General features: G+C 44.4%; 1 protein-coding gene across 5 annotated transcripts in view; it reads right to left on the bottom strand.

The window, feature by feature from the left end:
* Nucleotides 1-22,787, bottom strand: part of dlgap1b (discs, large (Drosophila) homolog-associated protein 1b) — a 95,179-nt gene that overhangs the window by 40,150 nt on the left and 32,242 nt on the right. For 4 of the 5 annotated variants that reach the window (XM_034572315.1, XM_034572311.1, XM_034572312.1 and 1 more), the window contains exons 2-3: nt 21,333-21,418; nt 304-1,426 (exon numbers count right to left, since the gene is read on the bottom strand). In XM_034572315.1, coding sequence (XP_034428206.1) covers nt 304-1,365 — 1,062 coding nt within the window. In that variant the 5' untranslated portion in view covers nt 1,366-1,426; nt 21,333-21,418. The remainder of the gene's footprint in view (nt 1-303; nt 1,427-21,332; nt 21,419-22,787) is intronic. The other variant, XM_034572313.1, reaches the window with a different exon arrangement.

Genomic DNA, 22,787 nt, shown 5'->3' with positions numbered 1-22,787 from the left:
AATGAACATAAACATCCACCTGCTCACGAGTGTGACTGTTTCCATGCACGTCGGCACCAACACGTAGATGACAAGTGATGATTTTGGTTCATGACGATACGAGGGATTAAGATGAGGGCGATGATCATGCGAGACACACTGGAACATGACGGGACGTGGACCAGCGCCTCCCTGATCCATCTCTCTAACTCACACAGACACGCACACACACATGCAGGAACACCGTGGCATGGAGGAGCAGCTGCCGCCGGATGATGCATGGAGCATGACATGCTGGTGGTGGGGATGCGGTAACTGTCCTACCTGTAGGAAGTGGCAGGTGCGTCCCTGCTCGGCTTTCACTAGAGCTTTATCTAGGTTGACTGAGGCTTTCTGGTAGACCTCTCGTGCTCTGCTCACCGTCAGCGTAGAAGACCACGAGCTCTTCTTCAGCTGCACCTGGCCGTCCAGCGAGCTCACCAGCGGCAGCCCGCCGCCGCCGCCGCTGCCCCCGGAGCACGTCGAGCACTTCACGTCGTTGTTGCTGCGCGACGTCTTGAGCGAGTGGGCACTGATAGTGTTGTAGGACTCCATGAAGTACTGCGACTGAGATTTGTCAGGGTGGCGCCCCATAGTCATGACCCCAGAGGGGAGGCCTCCACTTGTCCCCCCGTGGTGATGGTGGTAGAGGCACATCTCTCGGTCGAGCGTGTCGTCTGAGCTCCAGTAGCCTGAGATGGCGGTGCGCATCTTGGGCTCAGACTTTGAGCGGTCCTTGCTCTTACTGCGTTTGCTGTGCTTCAGGGTGCCGGAGGACGAGGGAGGGTCGTCAGGACTGGACTTGCTACCGTTCATCCTCCCGCTCCCTCCTCCCCCCGACGGCCCCTCCAGGGAGTGGGACTTGGTGAAAAGCTTCTGGACGGAGTGAACGAGATGCCGGATCCGACCGGGGCTGTCGCTGCGTTGGTGTTCTACCGCGGTGCGCTTGTACTGCAGCGTGTGGTAGCCTTCATGCCGCACTGGAGCCTGGCACTCGAACTGCTCCAGCAGGTTCGAGGAGATGCGGTTGTTGCTTCCTCCGCTTCCCTTAATGCTTCCCGCTTGCCCCGTATAAGGCACCACGGCGCCGCACTCCTCCTTGAGCTCATGGTGGGAGCTGTAATGTCTGCGAGGGAAGGTGCAACTGGCCAGATCAGGGTAGGCGCTGCACTCGGACTGGAAGGAGTTGCGCTGGGTGTAGCAAGGGTGGTCAGCAGAATGAGCCTCGCCAGGGTTGAGGAAGTAGGGCCGGCGATCCGAGTGCCCCAGGGTCATGGAGTCGTAAGAGGGGTCACATGTCACCGTGTGATGGTGACTGCGGCTGCTGGACAGGCCTTTCATTGTCATCGTGGCTGCGTCGACATCCAACTGCTGCGGCGGGAAGTCTGCACAGGCCCCAAAACTACTTCTGCAGAGCAACACACAGCCACGAGGAAGAACAGACAAAACAAACAAGAAGAGAGAGAAGAGAATTATAAATATCTCATATTTGCATACACTCAAAAAACAGTGTGGTGCATTCGTTCGGCTTTAATTTGACGAAGATGCTTTTTGGCACCATTTCACCGATGAGGACATTTCCTGATGTTGTTGGGACTTGAGCCGATTCTTTCTTCCAACCTTTTATTTTTGTCCTTCAAAACTTAAAAAGAAAGAGCGACTCTAAATATAGCAGCCAGTTGGCATGTGGTCCCTGACATCCATATCTATCCTGCAGCTTCCTCCGCCACCGCTCTGTTCGCTCGGAGAAACAGTGACAGGGGACTGAGGAAAACAAAACGAAGACGAGATATCAAGGAGAGTTCAAATGTCTTTCCGGCTCGAGTGTTTGCTGAAACTGTTCAACATCAGTGTGACCCAGCAAAAACGGTGGTGTGATATTGGTGATATCCTGAAGAGTCTCAGGCTACATCCATCATACGTTTTTTTTTTTGTTGGTGTAGGTGACAAATAAAAAGAAGGTATTCTTTACCTGGACCGACGTCGAGGTTACCATCAGTACGTGTTTATGTTTTGCCTTAACCACTGGTAACCAATCAAGAAGTAAAATGTCATTTTTTCTTCCCGTCCAGACACAGTCACACATACGCAAATAACGTGGGTCGAAGTTGAACTCCACTCGGAGCCACGATGTGATTGGCTTCACCACAGGAAGCAAGTATTTAATTTGCCTCCTCGCTCGCACAGATTGGAAGTGAACGGGTGGCGAAGTTACGCCGCTGATACATTCCTGAGTTCTTAAACTAAAATGGGGTCTGGAGCGTTTTTTTCCAACTTCTCTGTTTTAGGCGTTTAAACCGGTGGTAGTAGCGTGGACGACGGATGTCAACATAACAACAGTGATTGGTTTTAAAACACAGCAGTGTGGATGCAGCCATAATCCCTCAAATGATTTCGCCAACACTGCCTCGTGCAGCCTCTTAAATTCAATCCAGTGCGTTTATTTTATTTTCTGCTTTACAGTACACCTGCTTAACGTGCATGCACATCCCTCACTAGCGAAGACCACAAATGATCACAGCCCGATCAAACGCTTTTCCCTCCATAGTTCCCGGCTAAGGCCAAACTAATTGGCCGGTAAAACCCTGGCCCGGTCAAGGCAACCGGCAATAAACGACCTTTCCCTTACATGGTGACATGAAAACAATGGCATCCATCAGCGCCCTTAAACTGCCTCCCGCACCCATCTGGAGCTGCGACTGGCTACAGCCGCTGAACCCACACCGTTTCCAATGGACTGGAGGTGAAGCTAATAAGAGCCCACGCTCGGCGCTGCAGCTCGGTGACAGCGTCGTGGTCGAGCCTGGGAATTCATTACTGCGATTTATAATGCGCTACCAAAGGCCACTGAGGTAAATGTAAAAATATAAAAAGAGGAAAACAAGGAGGAGGTGGGGGGGGGGACGTGAAGGGAGAGACGATAAGAGAAAGTGAGGGAGACAGAGCGGCGGGATGAAATATCATGTCAGTTCTTTACATAACTAGAGGACACTGTGTAGGGCGCATGCTGAATGTATTTACGTGCACAAATGCAGGGAGAGACTGATTTATTATTTTCTTTGACGTTCCAGTAAACCGGCTGCTGGCTTAATTAAAAAATTGGGGGGAATTATTCATGCAATTTCCCCGTCTGTGGAGGATCTGGAAGAGAACTAAGCCAATATATGAGTCGTGTGTTGTTCGGGGAGGGGGGGGAAAAACATATAATGGTCAATCCCCTCCCCCAGCTGCAATATGCTGAGGCCACAGGAGTGAAGTCACACAAAGCAGCGCACACACTAGTACAAACCACACAGGCACGCACAGTGTCCACTTCTTGCAGGGGCACTTAGAAAAAAGTGGGCTGTGTCAGACTAGAGGTATTCATTGCAGTTGACGGAGATCCCTTCTGTTGGCCGCTGAAGCACAGAATGTGACCTAAATAAAAAGGCCCTCGCGGTGATCCACAGCAGCGTGTTTGTGGCACAGCTGTCTGCAGCCCCGCACTAAAGCTGAAAAGCTGAAGTTGGGTCATGCTGGCTTTCTGCCTGCTAGCCACACACACACACACACACACACACACACAAACACACACGCTGACACACAAATGCGTAGTGTATCTGACAGGCTGCATGTCCGAGCTGAATTCCGACGCTGCGAGCTTGTAAAGTGCAGTTTATCAACATGGAGGAGAGGATCTGCTGGTTCCGCCGCGTCTGTCACGTCGGCTGACAGTGACGCGGGGGGGGGAACTCATGGACAGCTGTGGTTATGTATTACGCTGCGTGTCCGTCGCAGCTGACTGACCCAGTTGTGTCTCTACCTGTCTGGTCAAGCCAAACTCGGAAGAGCACATAATCAAGTGGACGCAGCACATCACAACTCGGAAGCTGTGGCAAAATATTTATATACGACATGTTTAAAAAGTGTCATGATACTGAAGTAATCATTTCGGGTTGTAATTGATGTTTGTTGTTTATTGTTGTTAGGCATGTTGAGACATTTTAACACAGCACATTAAGCGGTTTACAATGAATTTTTTAAAATAATATATTCTTGATTTCAGGGGATTCTCATTTTTCTGACTGCAATGACCATCGATGGCATCTTTAATTGAAAAACCCTGTAAAAGCCTTTAAATATGCACTTGATGTCTACATGCATGACATCAAACTAGAAGAAGGAAGCTAACATTCAATTTTTAATAAATCAGATGTAAAAACACATTACAGTTCCTGTTGTTTCTCTTTCCCTCCAAAAGTTTAAATAAAAGGCGTTGTGTTGCTCTGCAGGATTTTAACCACGCAGGATTTTGTTTTTGCATGACTCCTTCGTGGCAGCCAGCCCCGGCATGTTGCCACATCGATTCACATGAATGAGCGTGCGTCCTGTCAAATGCTCAATTTGACAAAACGCATGCAATTTGTAAAATATGCCATAAAAACAGCAGCGCAGCTCTGTGCTCAGTGCTGAGAGAGAACTACCTGCTGAAAGTGATGCTGGCATTAGTTATGGCACATCCATCATTGTTAATTTCTGGGCTTCTATAAATTGTTTAACTGTTAAATGTGCGAGTTATAAAAGATGGAGGCAGAGGAGGGGGAAAGAAAGACTGATTTAAGATTTCATCTCATTTTTTTGCACCAACCATTAATATTTCAAATCCTCGTCACTCTATCCAGATGAAGCCTGTTAGGAGATTTGGAGTATGGAGGAGTTCCCTGCCACGTGAAGACCGGCCGATCATCTCAGCCGCTCGCGGTCTGGCTCTGGAGATAACTGACGAGCCGCCGTTCCGGGGGAGAACAGCCTTATCTCAACAAGCCCTTCAGTAATTTACCGCCGGCTCTGACATTTTGAAATATGTTATAATTGCTCTTGGAAGATAAAATTTGGTCTCAGAGTTGAAATATCATTTTTCTTTCCTGTTTGTCTGAAGGTAAAAGCTGAATAAATAATAAATAGAGAATTTATTGGACAGTTTAAAAACGGCATTTCAATCAGGGTTTGGTGTTATTCTATCAAAGGGCAATTAATAGGCAGTGCAGTCACTATATTTTCCCTCTGCCAAGGAAGTTACGTTTGTTTGTCAGTTGGCAGGATTACTCAAAAACCTCTGGACAGATTACCATGAAACTTGGTGGGAGGATGCAGAATGAATCAGGGAACAACCCGTACAATTTTGGTGTGGATCCCAATCAGTGGGGGGCATATTTTCATGGATCTTGATGAAGAAAATGAAGGGATGTTTACGAGACTGGCATCTATGAGTGTGTGCAATTAAGCCAAGTAAAAACCAGGATCTAGTAAATTAAAATGCAGATTTATAAAGGGACTGATGAGCCTGGGTGGAGATAAACACTCCATCTAACATATATATGTTCCATGTATATTAATGATTGGATAGCATCTTTTTTTGATTGTGCTTCAACACTGTAATGAGCATATTGTGAAAAATGTATCTTTACTCAAACATCCATAAAGTGACTTTTTCTAGGGGGAAAAAATCGAATTGACAAACCCTCCAAATTCTATAAACACAAACCCCCACTTCAACATGCAGGGAAATCCAAAGCTCGACGGGCCTGCAACAAGCTATGATTGGACAATCGCTGTTTGGCCGACGGATTCAGCGAAGGGTCCATCGTCACCGTGGGATTTCGTCTGAATGAGCCACAGTACAACGGACCCACGGTGAGAACTACTGCACTCAAATGCAGCACGACGCCGACGAAAGAAACAAATTTAAGAAAAAAACAGAAGAAAACCCAAACAACTGGCTCCTTGTGTGAAGAGGCGCTGAGACTTCATTACATTTACAGTGATTGTGTGCTGAACAGCAAGGTGCACAGGAGCAGATAAAACAAGGCAGGCTATGAATGTTAATGTCCATTACCACCTGCACTGCATCAGCACAGCAGGCTCGCTTCTATTTTCGGTGCCACGTTTTCTTTTGGGGCCGAGAAAGATGAATGGAAAATAGATTTTTCTTCTTCTCCATCATGGAGCACATTAGTCAGTCTGGGACGTGGCCTCACAGCTGTGAAATCTGCTCGCAATCTCAGGTCGGAGACTCGGCAAAGCAAATAAACAGAAGGTGGGGAGAAAAAGTAACATTGACTCTCTTTGCCCATATCATCTTTGTCGGGAAATGGCTGAATCAATATTAACCTTAGTGTGAGAAGTCAGCAGCAGCTTCTCTTACCGGGAAAATAAAACGCTGCCGTGCAGGTTGCAGTCGGTCTATCGACGTCAAACGCCAGTTGCAAGACGGAGCTGCAAAGCTACAAAGGGTTTCTTCTTTTTCTCTGCAACCCGGCAGCGATTTCTCCAAAGATTGAGAGCTTTACCAATCTCCTCTCTGCGGGGAGTGAAATCACCTCGGTGCAAATGCTGCAGCTTGTGTGTGTAAGAGAGGAAAGACTACAGCAGTTTACCTCCAGGTTTCAGGTCAAGTGAAGTGGTGATTGTGATCATTTGCAGTGCGCGGCTGCTGCATGATATTACCACCCACACTAATATAGAGGTGAAACTACGGAACACACAAAAAACTGTTTACTGCATATACCTGGATTTGAATAAGGCAACAATGCACCCCCCCCCCCATCCATGCTTGGTTATGGTTCAGCACTGAATATTTTCACTGTGGAAATAAAATAATAAAAATGGTAATTTCTGGACCTGCTGTTTCCAAACTGACAGATTTGACAGCTTTTCTTGCACATTTGATTGATGTGGCCGCGGTTCCACTTTTCCAACATGCTGGATGGAAAAAGTTATTCTCAGCAATATGCTCTAAAATGTCACTTTCAGTTTTCTTTTCTTTCTAAGATGTTTCTGTGCTTTTCTGGGTCGGTATCTCTGCACTCGTGATCCTGGATGTTCTTACACTCCTGGGCTGGGGGTATCGAGCCTTGCATTTATCTCTGGTTCCGTTTACTCTGGTTTTCAGACAAACTGCCACAGAGACCTTTGCTGCCACAGTGGTGAAGGGAGTTTTGTTTTGTGTCAGTTGAAGTTGACATCTAACAAAACTTGACTCTTCTTTCCGGAAACAATGTTCACGTAACAATCCACAGACTTTTGTGAGGTTAGTTTTTAAGTTTTTGAATTTGAAAACTAAATTGCATTTATCTCCACTCTGAACATCTCAAATTATATCAAAACAATGTAAAATAAAATGTGAAACTATCAACCCTGGATGAGTGTTTCCTCTCTGGCCTGTTGCATGGAATTAGCATGAACAGTGTCTATTTTATCAGGGGAACAATCACCAACTTAGCACCTTTATCTTTCATCTTTTGAAGACCTTGAAGACAGGCGGCAAATGGACGAGTTGGAACCGAACCCTCGGTCGCCATTGGACGTCCCAAGCCTCCGTATGTGGAAGCTATCCGACGCTCCTTCATAACGTTTGGGGGTTCTTTTTACCAGAAAGATTTTTGTAACAAACCGTTCTTAGTGTCACAAGAACTGTCCCGCAAAGACGAGCTGGGCATCATACAAGGCTGCAAATATTCATCCACAAGTCATTCACATTTCTTCCACAGCAGACTTTTCAACTAAGTTCTGAATGTTGCACATTGGCATGTTTCAGCCTTACACTTGGTTCGGTTTAGTCTTGTTTTTAATTGTTTTGGTAATTTGGGTGAAATGACCCTTTAAAGGTCAAGAGCAAAAAGATAATTGAGGAGCGTGTTCCAGAATAAACAAGATAATTTGAATTATGCTTTTCCGAGCGGAAGAGGTCAATATAGTGGAAAATAAAAATGTTCTCTGTGAAATACTGAGTGACATAAAAACAGTAATAAACGCTCTGCTGTGCTCACACAGACGTAAACACAAACACACACAAGCTCTACTCAGATATTCTGTGAAGCCACTTTGACAAAACTCATCCATATCTATTAATATTTAATTACATGAATATTTGACGCTTTAATATCTCAAAAATAAATCACACACACAGGAGCAGCTGGCAGAGAAGCAGTAACAGAGGCAGAGAGGATTTCAGATTGTGTGTGAATGTGTGAACGGTGCATTTAAAACAAAAAAACAACTAATCCCCAAGGGAGCGATGTTAAAGAACATTTTAAAGTCAGCCAGGGGCCAAAAAGTCGTTGAGGAAACTGGTAATTTTTTTGTGTGTTTTCCGGATTATGTCGAAGTGGCTTTTAGAGATGTCAGGAGACGCTGAACCACCAACTTTAATGTCTGGCTGTTAAAATGACTCTTAAATGATGGATGACTCTCTCCCCCCCGACTGTCCTGTCTGGCTGCAGCCGGGAAACATTTTCAAGAAAGGCTGAAAATGATTGCTTTTGATCTGCATAGTAAAATACATGAAATGATAAAAATCATACAAACTGGTGAAATGATGGAAATAAATTGCCTTCAGCATTCAATTCATTTCATGTATGGGGAGTGAATTAAGCCATGTGTTGAAAACAAAGATGGACGACAACCCCCCCCCCACCAAACATGAAGCCATGTCATCTTGCTGCAGTAAAGGTCATAAACCCTGTCTCCTCCAGGATAAGGCTCATTTATGCTCAGTGCTAGATATGTACACTACCGTTCAAAAGTTTGGGGTCACTTAGAAATTTCCTTATTTTTCAAAGAAAAGCACAGTTTTTTTCAATGAAGATAACATTAAATTAATCAGAAATACACTCTATACATTGTTAATGTGGTAAATGACTATTCTAGGTGGAAACGTCTGGTTTTTAATGAAATATCTACATAGGTGTATAGAGGCCCATTTCCAGCAACTATCACTCCAGTGTTCTAATGGTACATTGTGTTTGCTAATCGCCTTAGAAGACTAATGGATGATTAGAAAACCCTTGAAAACCCTTGTGCAATTATGTTAGCACAGCTGAAAACTGTTTTGCTGGTGAGAGAAGCTATAAAACTGGCCTTCCTTTGAGCTAGTTGAGTATCTGGAGCATCACATTTGTGGGTTCGATTATACTCTCAAAATGGCCAGAAAAAGAGAACTTTCATGTGAAACTCGCCAGTCTGTTCTTGTTCTTAGAAATGAAGGCTATTCCATGCGAGAAATTGCGAAGAAACTGAAAATTTCCTACAACGGTGGTTACTACTCCCTTCAGAGAACAGCACAAACGGGCTCTAACCAGAGTAGAAAGAGAAGTGGGAGGCCCCGGTGCACAACTCAGCAAGAAGACAAGTATATTAGAGTCTCTAGTTTGAGAAATAGACGCCTCACAGGTCCTCAACTGGCAGCTTCTTTAAATGGTACCCGCAAAACGCCAGTGTCAACGTCTACAGTGAAGAGGCGACTCCGGGATGCTGGCCTTCTAGGCAGAGTGGCAAAGAAAAAGCCATATCTGAGACTGGCCAATAAAAAGAAAAGATTGATATGGGCAAAAGAACACAGACATTGGACAGAGGAAGATTGGAAAAAAGTGTTATGGACAGACGAATCAAAGTTTGAGGTGTTTGGATCACACAGAAGAACATTTGTGAGACGCAGAACAGGTGAAAAGATGCTGGAAGAGTGCCTGACGCCATCTGTCAAGCATGGTGGAGGTAATGTGATGGTCTGGGGCTGCTTTGGTGCTGGTAAAGTGGGAGATTTGTACAAGGTAAAAGGGATTTTAAATAAGGAAGGCTATCACTCCGTTTTGCAACACCATGCCATACCCTGTGGACAGCGCTTGATTGGAGCCAATTTCCTCCTACAACAGGACAATGACCCAAAGCACACCTCCACATTATGCAAGAACTATTTAGGGAAGAAGCAGGCAGCTGGTATGCTGTCTGTAATGGAGTGGCCAGCGCAGTCACCAGATCTCAACCCCATTGAGCTGTTGTGGGAGCAGCTTGACCGTATGGTATGCAAGAAGTGCCCATCAAGCCAATCCAACTTGTGGGAGGTGCTTCAGGAAGCGTGGGGTGAAATTTCTACAGATTACCTCAACAAATTAACAGCTAGAATGCCAAAGGTCTGCAATGCTGTAATTGCTGCAAATGGAGCATTCTTTGACGAAAGCAAAGTTTGAAGAACAAAATTAATATTTCAAATAAAAATCATTATTTCTAACCTTGCCAATGTCTTGACTATATTTTCTATTCATTTTGCAACTCATTTGATAAATAAAAGTGTGAGTTTTCATGGAAAACACGAAATTGTCTGGGTGACCCCAAACTTTTGAACGGTAGTGTATATGCTTACTATGCTTTCATTTCTTCTTCTTACGTATATGGACGAAAAAAAGACCAAACAGAGAAGTACCACGGGAAACCGTGGGGGGGGGGGGGGTCTGAAACATCATGATTGACAGCTGAGACTCGATGCAATTGGTGGAGCGCCTGCGTATCGTGACTCCACTCCACAATTACTACTTCAGAATCTGGCTCAAAGGCACAAGATGGCAGCTCCCATATCTGTGGAGTATTTTGGCTTCATTTTTGTACAATAGGAGGAAGAGGAGACCATCTTAGTTTACACATATTTGTAATTCAACACCAAGCAAGAGAAGGAGCCAGGCCTCATATCTTTACTTTATCAACAAACGACAGCTTAAGCAAAGCGTTTCCTTTATGAATTGTAAACGAGCTCAATTCAAACACTGACAATGACAATCTGACGAGCACATTTACAGCCCAGTTCTAAAGCTTTTCTTCTTTGACCAAACGGATCATTAGTCTGTGTCATAGATGCAGTTTCAACCTGACGTCTAATGGCACATTTCCACTCACTGTATCGCTGCATTATGAAAACATATGCCCACATAGATGGATTGATGTTCCCGGTTTCCACAAGACAGCTCCTTTGTCACAACCAAACTAATTAGGCTGACTGTCAGGGTCTGACAAATGGAGTGACCGTGTGGAGTTATAGCTCCGGAGCCGCCGAACACAGTGTGGAGACAAATTCCTCCAGTGATGAGGTCTATTTGATCAAGGTAAACAAATTAAAGGCATTAAGTCCAGAGGAAGCCGGGCGTTGTTTGTCTCAGGCAGAGCTGTCACCGAGGCGCTCGCTGCTTGTTCAAAGACCTCAGAGAAAAAAAAAAAAGTGTACCCGGCTTTGTGAAGATGCAGCCGAGCGTGGAATTGGAAGGTCATTTTAAAGTTACGTCAGTGACTGTGGGGTTTGGAGAGAGCTTTTTTATGTTCAGCTCAGCCAAAACGACTCGAGATTACAAGTCTGTCATGTGTAATTTCAAATTTTTCAGTGACGGACATGAGATGGAAACGTTTCAGCCGCTGTAGTTTTACCTGTGTGTATTTTTGAAACCCAGTGACATCTCGTATGATGGATTAATGTCGACGTTTAATTATTAAAATGCAGTAATAAAATAATAGAAAAGTTCTGACTGTGAAATAGCTGAGCCGGACAGCCTTCTTCCCCGTTTCTCATAAAACGGATGCACTCATTCAGGAGTCCCTCCATCTTTAAAGGAAACAGATTGAACTGAATGGATCTGACACTTGGCTTTGACTCCGTAACAAAAGGCCATGGCACCACTGAGATTGCTATTGTATGGCTTAAGGTTGAATCCATCATGAGGCATGCAGTAAGATTCAAGGATAAAGGAGACAGCTCCTCTCTGTTTTACTTACAGTTGGATCAGATATAAAAAGTCTTTCATGATCTCTGAGGAATTGGCTAATCTCTAATCTTAAATCTTACAGAAGTGTGACACCAAAAGCTATTTTACATAAAGACCTGTTGACTGTCACATCTGTCGTACTCTGTATATGAAGATGAACGATGCATCTCCTTTTTTTCCTTTTGTGCAAAACTAAAGCTAAAAGATACAGGTGTCCCCATCTTGCAGTTTGGAAGTCATTTGGCGCCAGAGCCTGCAGAGTAGTGTGTGTTCGGCCAATCTGCAATCGCAAATCTGTCTCTGCTGTCAATCAAGAATAAAAAAAAAACACTTGAACATATATCACTGTAATAAGAACTACCTGAAATGACAGAAGCCAAAAATTATTTGACATGTACCTTGACTTTTTGGTCCATGTCCCATTCACTAACATGGAGGAGGTGGAGTTAATGACATACACTGCAGACAGCCACCAGGGGGCAATCAAGATGATTTGGCTTCACTTTGGAGAAGCTGTAATTTCGTCAATCTTTATAAACAGTAAAAAATACAAAATTTTAATTTCTAAAGTTAGCTACTACCACACGTAGCTAAAAAGATGTTGCGAAACTTTCTGTCGAGGGATTTGCGGACGTATTTTGGATTCAGAGAGCTACGACTAAATGTTAGCTTAACAGAAAAATATCAACTCCAAAACACATTTTAGAACAGATTATATTGTTTGCAATTGAATTGAAAGCTAATTTTCAATTGTATAGTTAAAACAAAGCAGATAATGTGGTGGAGAGAGTGGAAACACACACGAGGGATTCCTGATTGTGGAGGTTAATTTATTGCCCGGGAGTCAAACCACAGTAAGTGGTTTAGAGGATAAAAATGCTCTATGAGTAAAAGATCACATTGAGCCTTTTCCGTGTGATCAACCTCCGCAGACCTCGATATTACAGAGAGTGGGAAATTACCGACTCGATTCTCCCTCTCCTCTTTTTTAATAAAGTTCAATAAAGCTATCCATAAAAAGCAGCCGAGGAAATTGGACAAGGGAGGACAGCGTCACCATGGAAACAAATGGATTTTCTGGTGGAATACAATGTGTTTTTTCCCCGGCTAATGAGAACTCATATGTACCAATCGCTCTGGGATCACACGTGTGGACAGCAACAGGAGTTTCTATTTCTTATGCTTTGTATCCTCTTGTTTCCACGGGGATCACAGAGAATTGTGAAAAATGACCAAACCCCGGACTTATCTTTTTTTTTAAGAGAATGGAAATTTTGATTTGTGACTCTGTCCGTGACAGAAGACGGATGTGGGCGACTTATTGCTTTTGAAAGGTGTAATGTAGAAAAATACTAAAGCTCTCAGAAGAATACTGCAGAATTCACCCAATATTCCCAATATTACCCAGTTGTCCGTGTAACACAGTAGGTCGGCTGAGAAGTGATATCGACCTCTTGTAATTAATAGATTGATTAACAAAAAGGAAACAATACATGTATTGTTATGTATTACAATGACGATTTAGAGAGAGTAAATGAGGGTGAACATAATGAATCATTGAGTCTGATGGCTCTGTTTTGTTGTAATGGGGCATTTCTATGCTGTTTTGTTTTCCCTTCAAAGGAACAGTCACTGATAATCAATACTTGAGTCCCCTAAGAAAGAAAGATCCCCGATAATCAATACATAATTGGATAACAATTCTCCGATCCTCAGAGGACCTGAGATTAAATTGTTTTATTTGTATGAAAATGATCATATATGGCATTTACAGACCATAAATATAAACTTATAGGAGATGCCTGCACCAATTTAAAGTTATCTAAATCCACCTACAGCTTTACAATGTCAGAATTACACTTATTTAAATAAAATTGTAAGATTGAGTAAAATGCACAATTGCACTTAGTGAATATATTCAGTACTATTGAGTGAAACCCTGGAACTGTGTGTGTGTGTGTGTGTGCGTGCGTGCGTGCGTGCGGGGCCTTATCCTCATCATCACATCTCTCCTTCCCCTATGAGTGAGAGCTGTTCCTGTTGCCATGATACAATAGTTATTAACACCAATGTCGTCAAATTTAAATTACATGCCAGAGTAGCACTGCTTCTTTTCAAGCTTAACCTGACCTCGGAGAAAACCTTCCATCACAATCAGCCAAAAACAAATGAATATCTTCTCAGAAAAATGGTGTTGATCCCTCAAGTGGAATCCCACAACTCCAGGGAATTTGAGCCAAGTAGCACTGAAGCTATTCTGGAGGCTACGTGCAACCCATCACCTTCATAACACGACACAAACTCCCTCAATACATGACGTGGTGAGTGTATAATATAGGAAAGTGGATGGGGGATTAATTTGTTGTTTATGGTTTTGCACTAGAGTGAGAAAATATTCTAAATGAAGCGTGTGTTTCTGTGGTACGAAGATGAAGCCTCTTGCCTAATATGCATTTTCATCACAATTCCTCTCAAACTGGGACACTGCAACATTCAAGAAGCTATTCTGAGCCTGCCAGCGCACATGCTAATCAAAAACATCAGGTGAAAAGCACCCGCCTATGTTTGGATGTGCACATTTCCAGCCGTGCTCACACAGAATAATAACCTTCATGTTTATATTATCGCTGAAGAGCTGTGAAATCTGGGGCGACTAATCCGTTTCGTGGAAGCGCTATAGTGCCGTGACGATGATAACTAAATTGAACCCAGGAGAGACGGGCTCTGTGTGTGTGTGTGTGTGTGTGTGTGTGTGTGTGTGTGTGTGTGTGTGTGTGTGTGTGTGTGTGTGTGTGTGCAGCATCTCTGTGCATGTTCTACGTAACACACTGCAGCCTCATCCTTCAGCTGCACCCATGACCCACATGTGAAAAAGTTGCTAATGCAGCTAAAGGCTGGAAACCCCTTCCTCCTGGTGGCGTTTCTGCTGTGTCCGTGCACTTGTGGCTGCGGCGTCTTCGTCACATCTGCTGTTTCCAGTCGCACACTTGCTTGAGCAGCACGTCTGACTTATCACGGACTATTTAACTTTATATCCAGCTGCCTTAAATGTGTGTTTCACGCATGGACTGAATTAAGATGGACGACGCGTCTCCACTTCCTCCTGTTGTACAAAAATAAAGCTAAAATATGTTGTATACAGGCGCCGCCATCTTGTGCTTTCGACGTCATTTGGAGCCTGTGTCTGCGCAGTAGTGATCGTGGTGCGGAGCTGTGGAACCATCAATACACATACATGCGTGATAGATATATATTAAACTTTTGTAATACTGCCATTGATTAAAATTTTATTGCAATTATATATTATTATAGATAATTATTTAAATTTTTGTTGCCAACTTGCTTTATAGAGGCAACTTCCTCCATTTGTGAAAGATAGCACCTTTAACGCTCTCTACTCTTTAGTTTGGCTCATGTCCAAATCACTAACCTGGAGGAGGTGGGGTTTATGACATACTGCAGCCAGCCACCGGGGGGCGATCAAGAGGATTTGACTGTCATGTCGTCCATCTTTATAAACAGGGATTGTGTTTTTAATCTTCACCATAAACGTCACTTGCAGAGCCTTCATACTGTTTTTTCAAACAAACAACATCCAACCACATTCACTGACGGAACAAGCAGTGTGGTACCGTACATGCATTTGATTGTTCACTATGCACGATATAGTCACTTGCCACTGTCACGCAGCGTTAGTGTCAAACCACTGCCAGAGGCATGCAGAGTGTCAGGTGGTTTCCAGGAACTGATTCTATACTTAATTACATGTCAGGAAACAGAGCTGACCTCCAGGGTTAACATGCGTTTAGCTACTGTCGTCTAACTACCAACAAAATGCACTTTGCAAAGCAATTCATCCAACTTTTATTAGACAACATGTGGTAATGGAGATTAAATAATGTATTAACGAAAGCGCCGGTGAAACCTGATGCCAAACAATCATTTCTGATTTACATATGAATCAGTAATGAAATAACGCCCTTCGGCTCAGAAAATAATTAAGCTTGCAGGGGAGAAAAAAAAAAAAAAAGACGTCAACAGAGCTGCAAGAAGAGACCAGATTTAGCCGTTTGTTGCTTTTGGGGAAACACTTTACATAATCAGCTGAAGACCAAGTGAAGCCTTTTCATGAGATTACCTCGGCTCCATCTCTAAGACTAATGCGAGGCTATCTGCTTAACTCGTGAGGGCAGAGGTCGTGGTGGCCGGTTCCGGGTGGTGCTCGGGCAAAACGCTGAGGAAGGAGCCGGCTGATTTGTGCCTCTCCTTCGCCGTGGGGTGGCACGTCACATTGAGGACATGTCAACAGACGCCTGACAGAACTGGGAGTGAGATCCAACTGAGCAAGAGGGCTGCGGAGGGCGGGGGGGGGGAGTCTTACCCACTGTCTTCTTGCATGAGCGCCAGTGGACGCATATCCAATGTGACGCACACACACACACACAAGGCAGGCACATCACAAATACAGATACAACCCAACGGATACACACATATTCAAGCAGGAGCTGGGAGGCATAATTCCAGCTCCCCCCCCGCACACTGGGGAGATTCGAGTCCAAACCAAACATGCTGCCTGCGTAGCGAGCAGGTGTCGGACCAGGAGAGCGCCGCGCGTCCGGCGGTTAGCGGCGAGCTCCCAGCTGACCTCACATCAAAACTTGGCGAAACGGAGACAGGGCACAACATTTTTTTAGACTAAATGGAGGCAGCAAGGCTTGCGTAATCACAACGGACTCAATTATGTCTCCTGTCAACCCGGGATGAGCCGACGTCCGTCAAAGACTCAGGGCCGAGGTGCTGTCGCTAAACTGGGATTACTGAGACCATTTCCCTCAGCGGCCGCACTCTGTTCCCAGATGCACTCGCTGTGGTCGACATGTGGCGTCATTCAGGGCAGATGTTCGGCGGAATCCATAATAAATAGCATAAATAATAAAGGAGGTGACAGAGGGAGAAATTTACTAATGTACCACAAAGCTAGTGTAGCAGCGACGTATTCAGATTGATGTTCATGTCTTCAGCTAATTCATTCTTTTTGTTTATGGTTCACTATAGACACAGTTATATCAGCAAATATCCTAAAACAAAGTAGCTCTCAGTTAAAGGCTTTGAGAATATATGCGTGAGTCAAAATCTATGTACTGTACGTGTCTCTTTACTCCATACATTGTTTCTGTTGCATATTAAGTTGTGTAAGGGAAAGTTTATTATATAACAACATATTTCACTATTATTATAGTTTTTATGTATTTTAATGTGTATTTAGGTGTTTTTATTTACATTCTCCCTGTTCTCGGTTCCTACCGGCCCGTGTTTCCATGGGGACAGTTGTAAACGGTCGGTGTTGAACACGTGCGGTTGAGAGATTAAAAAGTTGGCTGTTAAACCCGTCCTGTCGTGTCGGTGCTAATTCATGAGACCAACCTGCGTGTTACCAGAGGACGTGACCCGACCAGAAACCAGGGCTACACATGTGTAGTATGTACGTGTGCGTGTGAGAGGCAGGGAATATGTTACCATGTCCTGTACGGCCCCTCGTGGTTTAGTCTTCATGGAAAAATCATTTCATCATCATCTACAACAACCTGCAAAGGGCTGATTTAATTACCGATTTCCACGAACAGTCCGTGTGTGACATTAAAAGGAAAGAACAGACTGAACATTGTTAAATGAATATTGTTGAAATATAAAAACACAGATAAACTCCCCCATGGTGGATTTGTTTTCACTGTGTCTGATGGTTTATTTGAGAGCAGGGTTTTGCAAAGAAGTGTGAAACCTGTGTGCATCCAAGCTGATGGCGACGTGGGGATGGGTCGGAGAAGAATCCATTAAGTTTCGGGTTAAAAGGGGAAGATCGAGGAATTCACTTTCCTCAACATTGTGAGATTTTTCGGGGGCCTTCTTTCGACATTTTCCTGAATAAGCAAACGACGGCTGTAAGAGTTTTATCAGACTACTTCCTTTTTTATTATAAGAGCTCAACACATGAAATTGTTTGGCCTTGGCTGAGGTATGAAATCCACGGGGAGCCGTTTGCATAACTTCAAGTGAGCGGCCGAGAATACATCACGTCCTGCGCGGCCTCTCGTATTAAAGAGCCACAGAGATCAAGTACAAGTCAGAGTTATTCACATTTTCAAAGAGTAAGTGAAATTTTACAAGCTTATATATAGACTGGAAGTGGAAAGAAGCCAAATGGGTTTGTCTCAGGTGCAAGGTCAAATATTCTGCATGTTCACAGACACTTGAACTGCGACGTGGTCAAAACATAATTTGAATATTGATTTTGATTGAATTTTTTTTTTACAGTGTGCATTATCCAAATGTCTCTGCCTTGTTGCCTCAGCGCAGTAAGTGTTGGAATTACAAACGTGGGGGGGGGGGGGGGGGGGGGGGGTGTTAGAGGTGATTTGCTGTTAGTGTTTCACGAACAGCCAAATGAACTGTGAAATGTGCCGCTCATTGAGCACGGTAAATTAGCTTCCACCTTTTATTATTTGCTCAGGTACAAATAGATAACAGGCCTAACTTAGCAGGAAAACTGCGGTGACACCCATTACATTAAATAACATGAACTCATTTGGAGGTTCCTGTGGACGCTGCTCGAGACGGGAACCACGGTCAAGGCGTTTCACAGGAAAGAGATATAATCTCAAATAAATCTTTGCAAAGAAGAGAAGTGGGATTTAATCAAAGTTTGCAAATGTGCTTTTATGAATTAATGAAACGGGGGATGCTGGGAGATAAGAGAGTTTCCCAGTGCTCCATATTAATACATATTAAGACCTCATTAACACGGTTATAATAGAAGCATTCTGGAAAGATGAAGCACTTATAGAGTTGCTGAAAGCCTCTGTGTATTAATAAATGCGTGATTAGTACCTCTAAATAAAAATTCTTATCATTACAATTATTAGCCCCAATCACGACAAACTGTAACACAGCTCTGTCAGTCAGTTTAAAGCTGCTGCACACGAGAGGGTTTCAAACTCGTGACTGGTTTTAAAGAAACGTGGGAGACATAATGACAGATTCAACCCATTTTGAATCTTATAATCTTCACACACACTAGATGCTTCGGCCAGGACGTCACACCACACACTTCACAGTGGCGATTGTCGAAAAGGGGCAAATCGGGTTCCTAAAAGTGCCAGATTACCTTCTAGTGTGCAGCAGCCCTCAATAGTCCTCTTCTTTGCTCACCTGCAATTTCAGAAATGAATTCCAACCGTAGAATGTGAAATAAAGATGGACGACACGACTCCACTTCCTCCCACTATCCAGAGATGAAGCCAATATCCCAGTTTAAGAACGCTGCCATCTCGCACAGATGGAGCCGTGCTGTGAGCAGCAGGATGGAGCGATTCAGTCTCAGCTGTCAATCATGCTGTTTTTATAGCATCAAACAACTCATTAAAATCCCCCATTAACATGGAAGAGGCAGGGTTTGTGACCTTTACCGCAGCCAGCCACCAGGGGGGCTGAAGTCGGTACATTAGCTCAGTCCGAGCTGCTTTTTGTTTATCTGACAAACACCTTGAGTGACTGTGGCCTGAGGACACGTCCACACTGGCAGTAGCATATATAATGTCCAGCTGAATGTCCTGTCAGTCAAACAGCCTACTCTCTCTCTCTCTCTCTCTCTCTCTCTCTCCCTCTCTCCCTCACCTTCAACACCTCTTCGTTCATTAATCATTCCCCTGCTTTCCCCCCAGCCGACCCCGGGTGTCCGCTCTGCTCCGCTGCGATTGCCGGTATCAGCTCCGTGGCTCCTCTCCCCACTGGCCAAGTCTGACCTCATCTGATCTGATCGTCCCCAATTACGCACTCAATCGCTGCCTAATCTCCATAAACACACTCCACCCAAATCCGCTTGATGTTGGGAGGATGGAATATTGTTTCCCACCAGATAGCGTCTCGATTTCCGTATTTGAAAAGAAAACAAATGATTGAATTGAAGCGTGTGGCTGCCCAGTGGAAATTCTGTGATACAGCCTCAGATACCAACCTGTTTATCCCACCGCCTGCCAAATCCCGCCCCCCCCCCCCAGGATGCACAACACATTGGCTTAGAGTGTGTTTGTAAACCACACTGCGTCTTTTCAAGTAGCCTTCGATGATGACCCCGCGCCAGTGCAATGATACGTTAAAGCTGTGCTCGCTGTGAATCCAGCTTTTTGGCAGGGGCGCCGGGCCTTAGGGTTCAGGGCTGGCTCGTCTACAGGAGCTGAGCCAGAGACGGGATCCCATGCGTCACTTATAAATGAACCGCTCAATGACAATGCACTATTTCCATCCCAGTTCCGCGGCAGATGCTGCGGTCGTCGGATTAAAGCTCAGAATTTACAGACACACGTCGCACATCCATTAGTCCATTGACCTGCACTGACCAGAGTTCCTTTTGACCTTAAACATACTATACTCTACAGATTATTTCTAATTATTAAATCAATTAAAAAGTTGGGGTAATAAATTAGTGAGAGATTCCAGTCATAAAGTACTGTGATAAATGCTAATGTGTTGGGTGACTTAGTAATAATATGAGTAAAGGTCTTTTCACGACATTTACCACTGATCTGAGGGAATTTCCAAAATTTTCCAAAATTGAATGAGTGTATTTGATAATCCAGGGCGCCAGCGAAGGTTCTCTTTTGCTCTTTGAAAGCACAAACTCCGTCTCAAATCATTATTCCAATATCTTGAATCTGAAAAATGAGCCTCAACTTGAGAAACAGGTTAAAAATCTTTTTCTAAATGATGCAGCAGTCAGAATATTCATTCATAAGTCTGATGATATTGGAAATAATTTTGAATGTTGTTTTTATAAAAAGGTGATCAACAGTTGTTTTATTCTCCCACTGGATAGATTTCAAATTTTTGGATCTAATACTCTGATGTGATGGTAATTTATGAAAAGCTTAAACTGGGGCTAGCTCCTCCCATCTGCATCATTGTGTCGCTGCTCTGGCTTGATTATTTTGTCTTTCTATTTAACGAGACACCAATAATAAAAAATTCACGATCAGGATGGATCACAGGAGGAAGTGAAACAATGATATGATGTCAGATTATAACGGTGGTTTTAATGTTTGTTTTCGTGTCCTTTGACAGAAATAACCCAAATCCTTTGCCCCCCCCCCCCCCCCCTCCTCTGTGCTGTTTACACAACATTACTTGAGTGCTTTGACTCGAGCGCGGCGCAGTCCACACGTTCAGCACTTTCACACTCTTTTCTAAAGCGTTTCTCTCACCAGCGCCATCTGCTCTGTCACCAGTTATCATCGCACAGCAAAAAAAAAAGGTTTTCATCCCAACGGCCTCTTACATTTTGTCTGTTCGTCCCGTCTTTCTGTCACACACCCCCCCCCCCCCTTCCTTTTCTGTGCCACTCGCTCCTCTGTCACTCTCTGCTCAGCGACTGTGTCTCTCTCTCTGTCTCATTTATGCTGCCGTCAACGGTCGGCTGTCGAGCTTGACAGATGTGTTTCCACTAAAGGCGCAGTAAAAGGTTACAGACGGCGCGCGGGGAGGATGCGTCCAAGGTCAAAGGTGAATTGCAAGTTTGCAGGTGATATTATCGTATATGACAAGGTCCTGGTTTACGTTGCACTTTTATATCGTCGAGGCCCGCTTTATAGGTGCCCGCTGACCTGTGCGTCAATAAAACTTGCATCCAAAGCTGCTTATAACGGCGCTGTGGGCTGTGTGATGAGCGAGCGGGGAGGAGGCAAGCGTGGAAGTGTAACTCACCGTCTTTATTGTCTCGCCGTCGTCATCCTTTCTCTCCCGCGCTTAATTCCAGACGCCTCGTCCCCCGTGCACGCACATCTCCCCACCTTGAAGTGAATAAAGACAGGGTTTGTGGGTATGAATTCATCACTTGTTATCAAAAAGGCTCCAGCGGCGCCCTGATGGCTAATGTGCTGGTGCGTGTGCCATGTGCTCATGCTGCGCCGCTGCTCCCTGCTCTTTCTCCAGCCGCACTTGAATGATGCAATTACTGCCGAAACGCCGGGGGGACGGCAGACGGCGCAAACCTGAGGGAGAGAGGGAAAAGGGAGAAAAATACACAAACCCTTTCCTGCATTTAAGTAGGCCCCGGAAGAACATGGGGGAAACTTTGATCGTCATTGACCAGAGTGGTTGAATTAAAAGACATTAAAGTGTCTGTGAGCCGTTTGTTAAATCCCAGCAACAACATGTTGGTTTTAATCCAAATAAACCCTGCTTTTTTTTTGGGGGGGGGGGGGAGCAACATCTCAGGGAAACAGCATGAAAGGAGAAAGAGAGAGGGGAGGGGGTTATTGCAGGCAAGAAAAAAAAAGAAAAGACGAGGGGAGGAAATTCATTTTAAGCCTATTTGCAGTATCTCGCGAATTAAGTCCTGGAGATGTTTTGAGAGAGAGGGTGAAATCAGTGTCTGTCTCAGGGCAATGACTCACTCTATAAAGCAGATATCCAACACTTGGCTCAGATTTTCTTCAAGCACAAGGAAACGCTCCGTCGTATTGTAGAGGATTGTTTCCCCCCCCCCCCCCCTTGCATGAACAAGGTTACATAAGACACATCCAGCTCGGACTAATTATCCCTCGTAATAACCCTTCAGACGAGATTCATTATTGCGCTTTTGAGAATAAACCAACACTCTGCAAATGAGTTTTCGAGAGGGCATCAATATCCTGATAGCCCATGAAGGTGATGAAGACGAGATGGCTGGTAGTTCAACGTGGGGGCACGGAGCAGATGGTGGTCTGTCCAAAACTCTCCAGGAGGGACTCGGTTAGGACAGGTTGTGAACACACGCACACACGCGCACGCACACAGACACACACAAAGGTTAGAGAGAGGGCACCGATACTCCAGAGGGGCCCCGGGCTCTTTTCCTATGACAAGGATGAAGGGCTACGGCTAAAAAACAAAAAAGTCTTAGAATGTGAAGGAAAACGCAAAGTTAGAATAGAATCTTAATGAATCACAAAAATAACCACAGAACTTTTCATTCATGATCTCAAGGTTTCACGGTTCCACCTATGCTGACATTTTATCATCTGCTGCTATTCGTGTTTGTTTATTTTTACTTTCAATGCCTTGGTTGCTCTATAATTATAAAGGCGTTCGAAAGTCGCCCTCTAACTCGGTACAATGAGGTTCCAGCTGTCACGGTAATCAGTGTTTGTAGTGTAAAAATAGGACTTATCAGGAAAA

Source organism: Hippoglossus hippoglossus, chromosome 20 (genome assembly GCF_009819705.1).
Source record: "Hippoglossus hippoglossus isolate fHipHip1 chromosome 20, fHipHip1.pri, whole genome shotgun sequence".
NCBI lineage: Eukaryota > Metazoa > Chordata > Actinopteri > Pleuronectiformes > Pleuronectidae > Hippoglossus > Hippoglossus hippoglossus.
This window is presented reverse-complemented; position numbering and strand designations above follow the sequence as displayed.